General features: G+C 47.3%; 1 protein-coding gene across 1 annotated transcript in view; it reads right to left on the bottom strand.

The window, feature by feature from the left end:
* LOC309808856 (forkhead-associated domain-containing protein 1-like) overlaps positions 1–13723 on the bottom strand; it is a gene marked incomplete at both ends in the record, with an annotated part of 88483 nt that overhangs the window by 13170 nt on the left and 61590 nt on the right. Inside the window, 7 exons of the mRNA XM_082629435.1 lie at positions 234–357; positions 1729–1872; positions 2240–2341; positions 6084–6188; positions 7216–7305; positions 9563–9693; positions 13361–13469. Coding sequence (XP_082485561.1) covers positions 234–357; positions 1729–1872; positions 2240–2341; positions 6084–6188; positions 7216–7305; positions 9563–9693; positions 13361–13469 — 805 coding nt within the window. The remainder of the gene's footprint in view (positions 1–233; positions 358–1728; positions 1873–2239; positions 2342–6083; positions 6189–7215; positions 7306–9562; positions 9694–13360; positions 13470–13723) is intronic.

Below are 13723 nucleotides of genomic sequence, written 5' to 3'. Positions count from 1 at the left end.
TCATGAAATCCTGTTTATTTAATATCAAGGCCTGCTCTTGACTCTGAGCTCATGCCTACACATCTATTTTTTTTCCTGCCCATCTTTTTTTTATAACTATGTTTTTTTAGTTATGAAATGATGGGGATAGAAGATGGTGGTCCTGGCAAATTGGTTAGTCCCTAAAGTGAACCCTCAAGTCTGGGGCCCATGGTTCTCAGCACAGAGGGATGACTAAGCAGGAGGAAACTTACTTGACAAGCTGGCCTTCTCAAGTTCTTTAATTCGCGCACGAAGCTCAGATAAGGCCTTTTTCTGACACTGAATGACTTCCTCATGTCGGGACCCTTTGCACTTGGCTCCTAGATCACTGAAGGACTGCTCCTGTGGCCAGAATGGTGAGGACAGCAGCTTTATCAGTGATCACAATCTCACTCTCTTGTATTTGAAGAAACATGAACAAATCATGGATTAGCAGAAACCCTGTCACTTACTTAGTACCTTGGAAAATATCATTACAGGGCTTCAGCAGAGAAGGAATTTAAAAATTTCATTTCGAATACAAAGTCACATCTAGGAAGATTTCCAACTTTCCTACCTACTTAGCATCATTATAAATAAGAGATCCCCCCTATGTTCCCTCCCCATGTTTTATTTCTTTTTTTCTTCTAATGTTCTTCTAAGCTTGGGTTTCCACTTGTTGTCATTCTGGTCTCATCTCTGAACAATCACATCAAATTTGCTCCTGGAGGGGCTTTTTTTTTTTTGCCTGCACCATGAGGCATGCGGGATCTTAGTTCCCTGACCGGGGATCGAAACCGCGCCCCCTGCAGCGGAAGCACAGAGTCTTAATAACTGGAACACCAGGGAAGTCCCTGGAGGGGCTTTTATTTATTTATTTTTTTTCTGCGTTACGTGGGCCTCTCACTCTTGTGGCCTCTCCGGTTGCGGAGCACAGGCTCCGGACACGCAGGCTCAGTGGCCATCGCTCACGGGCCCAGCTGCTCCGCGGCATGTGGGATCCTCCCGGACCAAGGCATGAACCGGTGTCCCCTGCATCGGCAGGCAGACTCTCAACGCACTGCGCCACCAGGGAAGCCCCAGGTGGTTCTTATCGGCCAACTTGGGGAAAACCTTCTTCTCAGACTTTGTGGCTGAAAATGTAGTCTGCAGAGCTGTGCTATCGGTACCAGCTGGGAGCTGTTCAGAAATGCAGAATCCCAGGCTCCCCCCACCCGAGACCTGCTGAGTCACAATCTGCATTTCAACAACATCCACATATGATCCGTGGACACCTTTGAGTTGAGAGGTGCCACTGTAAAGTATCCTCTAATTGGCTGGTTTCTGGAAAAGTAAGTAGCAGTTTTGGCCATGTGTTTCCCCTGATATGCATGAAGAGAAAGACTGAAATACTATTGGTTGGTCTTGCACACACTTAGACACAAACCAGGAGCCGCAGTAACGACTGGGATTTGTATCAATAAAATCAGCTGCGGTATATAAACAAAGTACCATTTCTAGACATTTCAATAACCTTGCCTCTTCAAGTTGATCTTCAAGTTGATCTCTGAGTTTTAGGATTCAAGCTTCATGTTAATTCCTCCTACATCATTCACCCTCTTTAATTAATTTAGTTCCCAACAAGGAGTTGCTGAGATTCCTCCATCTAAGTACATGCCCTCTGTTTCTCATAGGAAAGCCCATTTCATCAGTTTCCAGTAGTAAAGAGAAGGACGGGGACCACCTTACCGATTCCTCTGCCATTAGCTGCTTGACTCTGGCTTTCAGCTTCTCCTCTTGCTGCGGTCTTTCCTCGGTCAGCTTCTCCTTCTCTGCCAGATGCTGCTGTAACTCTTCTTGCAGCAAATACTGCTGAGTTTCCCGAGAACTGTTGATCTTCATCTGAAATGAGGGGAAGGGGAACTGCAGCTGATGGGGGACAGGACTAACGCAGGAGTCATTTCCACTACCTTTGGGGGCGGGACAAAGGTTCACGAAACTTTCTTCAAAACACAGAAAAATGATGCTTAGCTTAGTAACTAATAGCGAAGTAGTAGAGCATCGTGGTTAAAAGCTCAGACTCTAGATCTAGATAGAATCTCAGCTCTAGTTCTTTCTAGACACTTCTTCGTATAGAAAATAAGTGGGTGAACTAAGGCAGGCCGTCTTCCTCCTCATTCATCCCTGCCGGCCGCTTGGGTGCGGGATTCCGTGGAGAGCATGGGCCCGTGAAGGGGCTCTGCAGCACGCCTACCTGACCTACTGCCCTTTCCAAATTGGCTTTAATGAGGTTTGCTCTGTTCCTCATTTCTTTCAGCTGAAGCAATTTCCTTCTGGAATCCTGCCGAAGCTTCTCTTCAACCTGAAAGGATGATGAAACCGAGGGCTTGCTGCTAATGTGATCATCATGCCCTCTGGGGAAACTCTTCTGGGGGGGCTAATGGCAGTGGGGGAGTCCCTGAGGGGTAGGGACAGCTGCAGCCCAGCAGCAGGGGTCACAGGCATGCACAGGGTGGAGGCAAACTCACAGGGAGTTGCCCCCTATGGGAAAGGGCCGAGCTCTGCACCCGGGCCTCAAGTATGTTCTACCGCACACTCCCATCCCAGCTCGGTCCCTAACAAGCCGTACGACACTCGGAAAGTTACTTCACTGCTCCGTGACTCAGTGTCCTCATCCATCAAATGGGGATGATGATACTAGTATCACTGCATAGAGTTATTGTGGGGATTCAATGTTTGGAATAGTGCTTAAGGGCTCTGTGAGTGTGTTAAGTACCGTTGTAACCTATGAAAGGTGGACGGGAATGTCCGCCGTACAGTCTCGTTCTAATAACTCGTGATGGGTACTTGGAAATGTTATGATTGGGTTTATTATCATAACTGTTTGTCGTTACCACTTTGAGCACACTCACTGGTGGTAACCTCTCTGGAGGCTTCCTAAAGCAATGTCTATTAAGAATTGCAGCCTGCCAAGGAAGGCCTTTAAAGTGGAGAAGCTTGCCTACTTTTCCCCCCTTGCTTGGGTAACAGTCAACGCACGGTAAGCTTGGGAGTGCTCCACGCTACCCTTGGCTGGCCAGTGTAGGCCTCGCAGCTGCTCAGTTCTTGGATGCACCTGCTGAGCCCTGGGCCCTGGCACTAACAGGAAATGAGGCAAACTCTCGTAAATAAATGGAAAGTTTTTGTGCTGAAACAAATTCACAGGCTGTTTTTTTAGGGATCTGAAGAGGGGGATCACAGGGATGTAATAAAAGACCCAGAAAAGCCCTTAAGAGCTTTCTTCTGAGTAGTGTGGTCCAGTGGAAGAGCCTCTACCCAGCTCCGTTACCTTGGAAAAGTCATCTAAGCTCTCTGGGCCTTAGTTTTCTCCCAGGTCTAAACATGCTCTGACTTCTATGTCAGCAGCCTTTTTCATATGCTGCAAAAGCCAAGTCCAGCCTTGGACTCTGCCCTTATCTGTGCTCTGCATGAACAGCCCCCGTTCCCGTCCCCAAGCCTCAGAGTCACCTTCAACAGCCGCCCTGCTCCCTCTCTCACACTCGGGGGTCTCACGCCTGTCCTCCAACCCCTCTCACATGCAAGCTGGACTGTGACAAGTGGCCTCCTCGCCTCGAGTTTAGTTTCTTCCAGTGCAATCTTAACGGTACTGTGAGAGTTACCCAGCTGTAAGGCAGCTCTGTCCAACAGAACTTTCTGCAATGATACAGGTACTCTGAGCGAGGCTGTGTTGTCTAATATGGCAGCCACCAGGCACATCTGGGGATCGAGCACTCGAAATGGGGATGGTGTGACGGAGGAACTGAACTAAAAATTTTAGTTAATTTTCATTAATTTCAGTGTAAACAGTAGCATGTGGCTGTTTGCTACGCCAGGGTCACTGAAGTCAGACGAACCTGGAGTCAGACAAAACCGACTGTGCCATTGGGCTAGTTACTTTACTAGTAACTAGTAGCCTTGACTTTCTCATCTGTAAAATGGAGAGGATGATTTCTAGATCACAGCGCTGTTGTGAAGATGAAGAGATGAAATGTTCAGGGTAACTCCTAGTACGTGAGAAATTGTAACTACCATTTTCACCCTGATTACTGTCCACGAATGTCATTGCATCAGTCACTTGTTCAGAAGCCTTAGTAGCTCCCCACTGCCTGTGTGGTACAGAGCTCAAGCACCTGAACTAAGGCAAAACACGAAGCCAGGGATTCAAGAAGCCCCTACGAACTCAACGAGGTAAATAAAACTGAATCCACACCTAGATAAACCATAATAAAACTGCTGGAAATCAAGGGAAAAGACAATCTTAAAAGCAACCGGAGAAAAAGACAGATTATGCAAAGGTACAACAGTTAAGCTTACAGATGACTTCTAAATAGAAATAATAGGAGCCACAAGACAATAGTGACATATCTAATGCTGTATCTAATGTGCTGAAAGAAAAGAATTGCCATTGTAGAATTCAATACGCAGTCAAATGTGTTTTAAGAGTGAAGGTTAAATATACATCTCCAGACAGACACACAGGCACATTTGAGAATTTGTCATCAGCAGAGCCACAATGAGGGAAAACATTAAAGGGTATTCTTCAGACACAAGAAAAATGAACCCAGGTGGGTGATCAGAGATGCAGAAAAGACAAGCAACAGTAAGGGTAATGTGTGGATATGATACTGACTATAGAAAAACACTAATAATGTCTTGTGGGGTTTTAAGTATCAAGAGGAGTTTAGAAAATTACAGCAATGGCTTATAAATCTGGAGGGGGTAAGTGAAGTTAAGGTGTTTGAAACTCATTGCACTGTCAAGGAGAAGGGCATAATTATCAACTACTATTGCCTCTTGGTAAGTTAAGAATGCAGGGCTTCCCTGGTGGTGCAGTGGTGGAGAGTCCGCCTGCCGATGCAGGGGACATGGGTTCGTGTTCCGGTCCGGAAGGATCCCACATGCCACGGAGCGGCTGGGCCCGTGAGCCATGGCCGCTGAGCCTGTGCATCCGGAGCCTGTGCTCCACTACAGGAGAGGCCACAACAGTGAGAGGCCCGCGTACCGCAAAAAAAAAAAAAAAAAAAAGAATGCATATTGTAGTCTTCAGGATGACTACTAAGAGAATAGTAGAAGAGTGAAAAACTTAATTAATGAGTGATTTTGGTGAGTCAAGGATGAATGCTATTGTCTTACTATTACTAAGAGAATAGTAAAAAAGTGAAATATTTCCAAGCTAATAGAGGGGGAAAGTGGAATAAGAGAAAACCATCCACTCAGAAGGAGGCAAGAAAGGAGAGAAAAAGGAACATACCACAGATGGTACATCTGGTATTGAGCAAGAAGGTAGATTTAAACCCCAGTACACGAGTAATTACATAATATAAATGGACTAAAAGTCAAAGATTGTCAAACTGGATTTTGTAAAAATGATACGCTATCTGAAGGCATATGTCTAAACCTTAAGACAAAAATTGACAGAGAACATATGAAAAAGATATGGTATGAAAACTCTAACCAACAGAAAGCCAGTGGTGAAGCTAAATGACAAAGGAGACATTAAGGGAGAAACACTACTAGAGATGAAAAGGGATATTTCATGATGATCTAAAGTTTTGCTCTACAGGAAGTATTAGGATTCTAAATTTATATGCACCTAGTAACACAGCCTCAAAATATATAAAGCAAAAATCGTTCATATTAAAAGAAGAAACACACAAATGACAAACATGTTGAGATTTTTAAAAACATTCTCAATGATGGAACAAAAAGACAAAAAAAAATCAATATGAGAATTTAAGTTGGATCAACATCATTGGCAAACTTGATTTAATGGATCAATTCTTTCTTAGATAATTTCACAATTAAGATCTGAAGGCAGTCTAGGGTTGTGGTTACACACAGGAGCTTTGGAGTCAGGCAGACCTGGATTCAAGTTCTGCCACAACTACTTTATGCAAGTGAACTTGGATAACTTCCTTCACCTCTGTGAGCCCCAGTTTTCCCGACTGTAAAGTGGGGTTAATACCAGTATAGACCGCATGGGGTCATTGTGAGGATGAACAGAGATGATGCAGGTGGAGTGCTGGCCCCAGAGTGGTTCCCAGGCCGACCTGTCCCTGCCATACCTTGCTCTTTTCCCACAGCGTCATAGAGATCAGGCTCTGCTCGGTACTGCTCCTTTTCAGCTCCACCCTGAGCTTCCTCATTTCTTTTTCCATGTCATGGATTTGCTGAAAGAGTTCCAACAACAGGGAAGTCAACTTCACAACTCATTTCATCCGGTTCATTAAGGCAGAAACCTAGTCTGGGATTCGCTTAACTCCTTCCCTTGGGGGACAATTCCACGTATTTGAGGCAAAGTAGACTTTCTTTCAACGGATGCAATGAAAGGGCTGGGTGAGGGAAAATTTGAGTTTCTTTTGAAGATCAGCATGGATCCTGGATTAAACAGTACAAGATACCTATCCACTCATTAGAGTCTCTTTCCTTGGGGCACATTTTTGAGTTCAATCTAAATAAGGGCTGTTTGGAAGACACAATGGGCACAGTTTGGAAGAAAAGAACAATGACATTTTTCTTTTTTCTCATTTGAGGCAGAGAAGTGTGCTCCTGACAGAGAGAAGAACACATGTCTCCTGCTCCCGTCCCAGGCACCGTCCTTCCCAACGGATGGAAAACGTATGCCTGGTGATGTGCACGAGGGTTCGGGCCGGTACAGCGGGTGAACATTTACATTGAGTGGTCATCTTTTCATTGTATTCATTTTTATGTTCACCTTCCATACAAGGCCAGTGATACATTTGCTTTTTATTTTGTTTTTATGAATTGTTGTAAAATTGAATGTATTTAAGTAAAAATACTTCAAGAAGAGTTGTGTTAATAACAGTGCTCAGGGCCGTGATAAAACTTGTGACAGTGGATCATGAAAGTCTGGGCATCACAAGTCCAGGGGTAGGGACCATGGTGAATTTCTAGCAGCATATGGTGGCCACCTCCCATCCCTTTCCCCAGGGGAAACCTGATGAGGGGCCTTGAGCCAACTGCCCAGAAAATCTGGGGAGAGTGTGTTTTCCATGGTCTTTTCACCCATCTCTTTGAGGCCAGCAAATCAAAGAATTAGGAGACTACATTAACAGACAAACACCCAGAAAGCCCCAGAGCTTGTGCTAGCTAATGGGCCAAGGAACCCCTCCAAAACCCTCAAGGCCACAATCTAGGCTTTCAGTGGACACCTAGGGGTCAGGAGGTTCAACGCACGGTTTTGCAGAGTTTTAACTCTTTCTCTTGGGCTTCCCACTTCTCCTTCTGGGCATCTTCCTTCTGTAACTCTTCTTTCAGCACTGAGCACTGTGGAGAAAAAGGACAAGGCCACGGGGGCTTGGCTGGGGGTCCCAAGTACCTGTGTTCATGCCCAGGAGTGTTTCCTGTTGTATAACCCAATCACACCTCTGAATTCTGAGAGGCGAGGTGTGATGGGAGCATGGGATCCTGCAGTCCTTCCCAGTTCACCCCTCTCCTGAGTTCTGAGGAATAGAGCATCTAAGTTCCTCTTCAAAAGCCAGCAAACTTCACTGCAGGGGAAATCCAGCTTTGTAGACTCTGGGTACTTAGGGTGCAGGAATTGGGATGTTTTCACGCTGTGACTGGTGAGGGTGGAGGGGGCCGAGCCAGTGAGCTGGGGTCCATCTTAGGGCTTTTGTGCAGGTTGCATCTCAAAGACACAACTGCCCTGACTGGTGTGGAGGGGTAAACGGAGCTGTCTTGCCCGAGGGCGGCTTGGCAACAGGCATTAAGGGCATAAGGATGGATGTGCCTTCTTTTGACCCAGCAATTCCCACTTTAGGAATGTACCTTAACGACAATGACTGGAGAAATAAGTAAATCTGTAGTTTCAAGGATGCTCTTCACAGAATTGTCAGTAACAGTGGAAGAAAAAAAAAAAAGAGGAAACAACCCAAGTGTTGTTTATAACAGCAGACCACTTTATAACACTGGATACATCCAGGAGAAAGTATGTAGCTTTTAAGACGAATGATAAGAGCGTTGATTTATTAGCACGGGAAAATAGTAAGCATTTAAAAATTTAAAAAATGTGCATAGTATAAATTAACTATAAAATGATTGATCGATTGATTTCTAGGCAATATATAGAAATAAGACTGGAAGAACATACATGAAAATATTAACACTGATTTCTCAAGGTAGCATTTCCTCTCCTCTCTTTTTATTTTTTCTTGTCAATGTCATCTACTTATTTTTCTAAAATTAACACACATGATGTATGTCATTAAAAAAAAGGCATCTCAAATGTTCACAAGAGCAGTACCCTTGGTGATGACGAGCCCTTGTGCTATTGGCCAGCACAGTCTAGAGGAGAAGGGACCTCATTCCAAGGTCAACGAGGAAGGGGAAACGGGGATATAAATCATCCAAATGCACTTCAGGAGGTAGAAGAGCCAAGCAGGTGCTGTCTTTGCAGATTCCTTCTACTTAGCACCAGCTCTGCATCCCCTTCCCGTCCCCAACACACACACACACACACACACACACACACACACACACACACACACACACCACATTAAACAGCTATAGCACATGCCTGGGAAGACACTCTGCTTGGGAGAAACGAATGCAGAGGGCTTGGCCAGGCAGCTGACCCGGGGCAGAGGCAGAAGAGCACAACGAAAACCAGCCTCCCACTTCTCAGAAAACGATTTTGTCATCCCCATTTCACAGATGGGGAAATGGAGGCCAAATAAGTTGCAATAAAAGAAAGCTCTGGGATGGGACCCTGGTCTGTCTGATCCCAAAGCTCATGCAGTGCCTTTCACCAGCTCCAAACTGGGTATGGTACTACGTACCAGGTGTTACTTATTGTGCCTTTTCCTTGGAACCTCAAGATCTGTTCTCACCCCACCCCCATGCAGACCTAGCTATCGGGTAGCCTCTGGGAATCTCTGAGTTGCCACCTGAGATGAAAGCTTTGAGGTTTTACCTTGACTCACAGAAACAGGCACATCATGCAAATACTGAGAAACCTTATCCTATAGAGTCAGGATTCTAAAGTTAGCATTGAAGGCAAGATTTGCAAAGGGTCAAAGTTACATGTAAAGAGCTCTTTGCTTGCCTACCTCGTTCATCTTCCATAGAGACATTCTACACACTAAAGTCTAAGGAAGAAATGAGCGTCTGCGTGTTTGCATCTGGATCTTCAGACGTTCTGCTGTGAAGACAGTTATGAGAACCAGCGGTGCTGGGGCCACGATGCACCCGTGTGGTCATCCGTGCTCACAGGGAGATCGTATTCTGTTTAATGTCAAACTTTGCAATGGCAGTATATGCTCATAGGTGTGTTTGTTGCTGGGATTAAACAAACTCATTTATAATAGGGGTTAGAAAATGTTTGCTGGATTTGAAAATCTATTATGCTTCTTCTGAGCCACATACACGCTGTCCTTTGAAAGGCTTCAGAGAAGTTGGCCACCTGCCCAGCAGCTACCCTCCCTGTGTCCTTGGGCACTGGCCTCATCTCACCACCGTGTGTCATGTGACTCCACTGTGTCTGCTTTTCGCAGCTACAATTTGCTGATGACCCGACACTCACTCTGGAGCTGAGGGCTTCGAGCTGGTGATCCTTTTCTTTGTTCTCACTTTTCAGTTGATTCACCTCCTGTTGTAGTTGTTGAACTTGACCATCCTTTACTAACACGTCTCTTTGCAAAGATGACACCATCTCTGTAAAAGAACCAAACCAAACCAAAACAAAAGACTCATGGAGGTCAAAGAGGCAAGAAGGATTCTTGGCAACACCATGGCTCTCAGCCAACGTTCGGACAAGACGTTCAAAACCCGGGCCACCACCAGTGCCCGCCTAGAACTGGGGGGCTTTTTGCAAGGGTCCCAGAGCAGGAATGGGAATGAGAGCAAAGTCCACGGAACAGGGTTTGAGGCTTCAGTGAGAATGAGGGGCAGTCAGCACCAGCGAGAGGAGAAGCCTTTGGGGGCCCCTTGTGGGCACAGGCCAGGCAAAGCCGGGAGGAGAGGCCACACCATGGGCCTGGGGAACAAAGGCCCAGCACAGGGAAGGTCCAGGAATTCTTCTCCAGAGGCCAGGAGACGGGCGTGTGGCAGAGGGCACTGCTGGACACTATTGATGGGGTGGGTGGTTGGTTTCACAGTCCTCTGAGTTTGGACCCCTCTCTACCACTTATTAGCTTGGTGGTCTTGGACAAGCTATTTCACCTCCCACTGTCTGTCCCACACAGAGTTATTGTAAGGGTCAAATGATGCGATATGTCCCAAGAACACAAAGTGGCTAAATTATGTTTGTTCCATGGCGCCTATGATTTTTCTCGGCAGCCAGCTTCCAAAATGGGCCCAATGATCCCTACCACCTAGAATTCATGCCTTGTGTAGCCCCTCCCACCCTGAATAGGGCTGCCATGGGTAACCAATATGATACTCTGGAAATGACGGACTGTTTCCTCTCAGGCTGGGTCATAAAACACACTGTGGCCTCCTCTTTGCTCTCTCTCCAATCATTCACTCTGGGGGAAGCCAACTGCTGTGTCGTGACGACACTCAAGCAGCCCTAGAGAGAAGCATGTGTGCTGAGGGACTAAGGCCTCCAGCCAATAGCCACATGAGCAGCCATTTTGAAGGGGGATCCTCCGGCTCCCCCCGAGGCTTTAGATGACATGACTGATGCCCCAGCCGACATCTTGCCTGCAACTCATGAGAACTAAGTCACCCCCCGCTCAAATTCCTGAACTACAGAAACTGGGGGAGATAATAAATATTGGTTGGGGTTTTATCCATTACATTTTGGGGTAACTTGTTATGCAGCAATAGATAACTACTCCATTACTGTAGTATCATTTTTTTTTAACATCTTTATTGGAGTATAATTGCTTTACAATGGTGTGTTAGTTTCTGCTTTATAACCAAGTGAATCAGTTATGCATATACATATCTCCCCATATCTCTTCCCTCTTGCATTGTAGTATCATTTTGAATAAAAGTGGGAAGAAGGGTGCATAAATGCAGTGGTATTGGGTTATCTCCTACGGTTCTTTTCTTAAAAGAACATCAGGCCCAGTTTTAGTGGTAGGTTTCAATCAAGAATGTCTATGAAATAAAGCACAAAATGCTCCAGAATTTCAGTTTAAAAATGAGCTTTGCCTCCAGGACACAGTTCAGTTACTTGGAAATCCCTCTGGGGCTTGCCACACTTTGAGTGGGTCCAGCCCATCTCAAGCATTATCCCAACCCAGGTCTGTCCGACTCCCTGATCGGAGAAGGTGGGATCTGAGACAGGCTTGATGCTTGGATGAGGTTTCACTGGCCGACATACGGGAGGAAGGTGAGGACCAGCGAGTTCATCCTTCCATTCCTGGTGCCCAGAACAGCACCTAGCCTGGGGGAGGTGCTCAGAAAATATCTGAGGACATCCCAAGTGAGGGAGGAGAATAAGCAGAGACCTGGGGGCAGCAGGGGGTGGGTGTGGGTGTGATTAAGTTGAAGAGTGAGGCAGAAGAAAAGCACAGATTCATACAGAGATGGGGATTCACGTGCGACTCAATGCTGTGCCTGGCTTCTACAGCTGTGGGCATGTTTCCTGCTACGCGCTGGCTGCCTTCAGAGTGAAGTGCCCCTCCGAGGCTCACTGCCTCCTCCCTGTCACCTGCTTCTCTCCCTCCCCTCGTCTGTGAGTGGTCCCATCCTCTTCAGGTCTCTAGGCATGTCAGTTTCGGCTTAAAAAACTCCACTGGATTCCCAACACCCTTGGAATAAAAACCCAGACCCCCCGACCCTGCCCAGCCCCACAATCCTCTGTTCACTCCACGCAGCCTCGCTTGCCCTTGGCTTGTCCTTGCCCACCTGAAACAGGTCCTCTCTAAAAGAAGGACATAGCCGTGGAGGATACAGCATAAACTGGTTAGAATCGGCTAGGTCCAAGGGGGCGTAAGATTCGACTTCCAGTGGAACTGGAGCCCCATTACAGGCTCATTGTAATACATGAGCAAAATGACACACGCACCAGCACCAGGACTGTTCCGAGGCTGAGCATAAAGGTCAAAAAGTGGGTGGTGGGGCTTCCCTGGTGGCGCGGTGGTTGAGAGTCCGCCTGCCGATGCAGGGGACATGGGTTCGTGCCCCGGTCCGGGAAGATCCCACATGCCGTGGAGCGGATGGGCCCGTGAGCCATGGCCACTGAGCCTGCGTGTCCAGAGCCTGTGCTCCGCAACGGGAGAGACCACAACAGCGAGAGGCCCGCATACAGAAAAAAAAAAAAAAAAAAGTGGGTGTTGGCCCAATTCCTGGAAATCCCCGCCTCTTCCCCAAAATATTAGAGTTGTCCCAATCCTCCCACTCATTAGCCTATAAAATTACCCAGCCCATAAAAACTAACCGCCCCATATTTGGGGGCCTCTAGCCTTCTGAGATGGCCCACACTCTGTCTGTGGAGTGTGTTTCTCTCTAAAGAAATCCACTTCTTACTTTGTCTCTCACTGAATTCTTTCTGCGATGAGACATAAAGAACCTGAGCTTTAGTAAGTCCCGAGACCAGATGCATGATCTCGATTAAAAGATAGTGGGTTCTGACTGGGTTCGAGTCCCAGCCCACGGGTTCAAGTCCCACCTGAGTTCCATGGTTGCACACCCACTAAGCTGGTCCCCCTTGGCCTCCCCCCTTGAAGCGCTGGCCACCACGACACACAGTTTATTTTCTCCACAGCACCACTGCTCTCTGAAGTGGGCTTGTTTATTCATCTGTTTACTTTTATTGTCTGTCACCCCCTCCCAAATCTGTGAGTACAGGAATCTGACTGTCTTGCTTGGCTCTCCCTCCCCGGAGCCTGGAACGGGGCCTGACACCTAGAAGGAGCTCAAGAAACATGTGGAAGCAATGAAGGAATCCAGGGAAATCAAAGCTCAGTCACAGCTGTGCATTGGCTGCCCCTCTCCCAACCCAAGCCCTTTATCAGGGAACCACCTCTGATCAAATTAGAAAATGGTTTCCTTTGGGCCCAAGTGCACTCGGCTGAAATGGGTGAGACTATGGGTGCCTTAAAGGAGTGACCCCATTTTGTCCATGCTCTAGTTTGCACTCAGGCTGCTTTGTGGAACCACCCAAGCCACAAGGCGACCTGTGTTCTCCCTGGTGGGGCCAGTGCTCAGGAGACCTTGTAGCCAAGAGATACCATTCTCTCAAATATTTACCAGGCCCTGCCCTCGGAACTGGGTGGCAAGAAACCTCCACTGAGGGAGAACTCTAATGCACCGACACGGGTGATCCCTGAGCCTGCACCCGTGTCACGGGCACAGGTGCGCTGGTTGACTGGTGATGTCTGCAGGGGGAGGGCAGAAGCTCTGGGGCCTGAATGCAGAAGGGCCTCACCTGACGTGATTGCAGCGTCCCTCCTTAAGTTCTCGGCCTCGTGCTTCAGGGAGGTGATTTCCAGGGTCTGGCTCAGCACCTGGTTGTAGCCTTGCTGTAGGGCACTGATCTGTGGAAGGAGGCAACACACAGTCAGAGGGGGTCAGCCAGGCCTGCAGGACACGCCGGTACTTCTCCAACGTTGGGCAAAGAGTCGGGCTGATCTTGGATCGGGGTGTTGGGGAAACCAAGGTTTTCAGTTGTCACTAGTGGAAGGGGCAGGAGGGGCCTGTTCCTTCAGTGACCACCATGTCATCGGTCCTCAAGACACGAACCTTATCTTTGTGGCCACCCAGGGGCTCCGGTGCTGCTGTCTTCCTATGA

Source organism: Mesoplodon mirus (assembly GCF_964341445.2).
Source record: "Mesoplodon mirus genome assembly, chromosome: 7".
Classification (NCBI taxonomy): domain Eukaryota; kingdom Metazoa; phylum Chordata; class Mammalia; order Artiodactyla; family Ziphiidae; genus Mesoplodon; species Mesoplodon mirus.
Note: the sequence above shows the minus strand (reverse complement) of the source record. Positions and strands in the feature narration are given on the sequence as shown.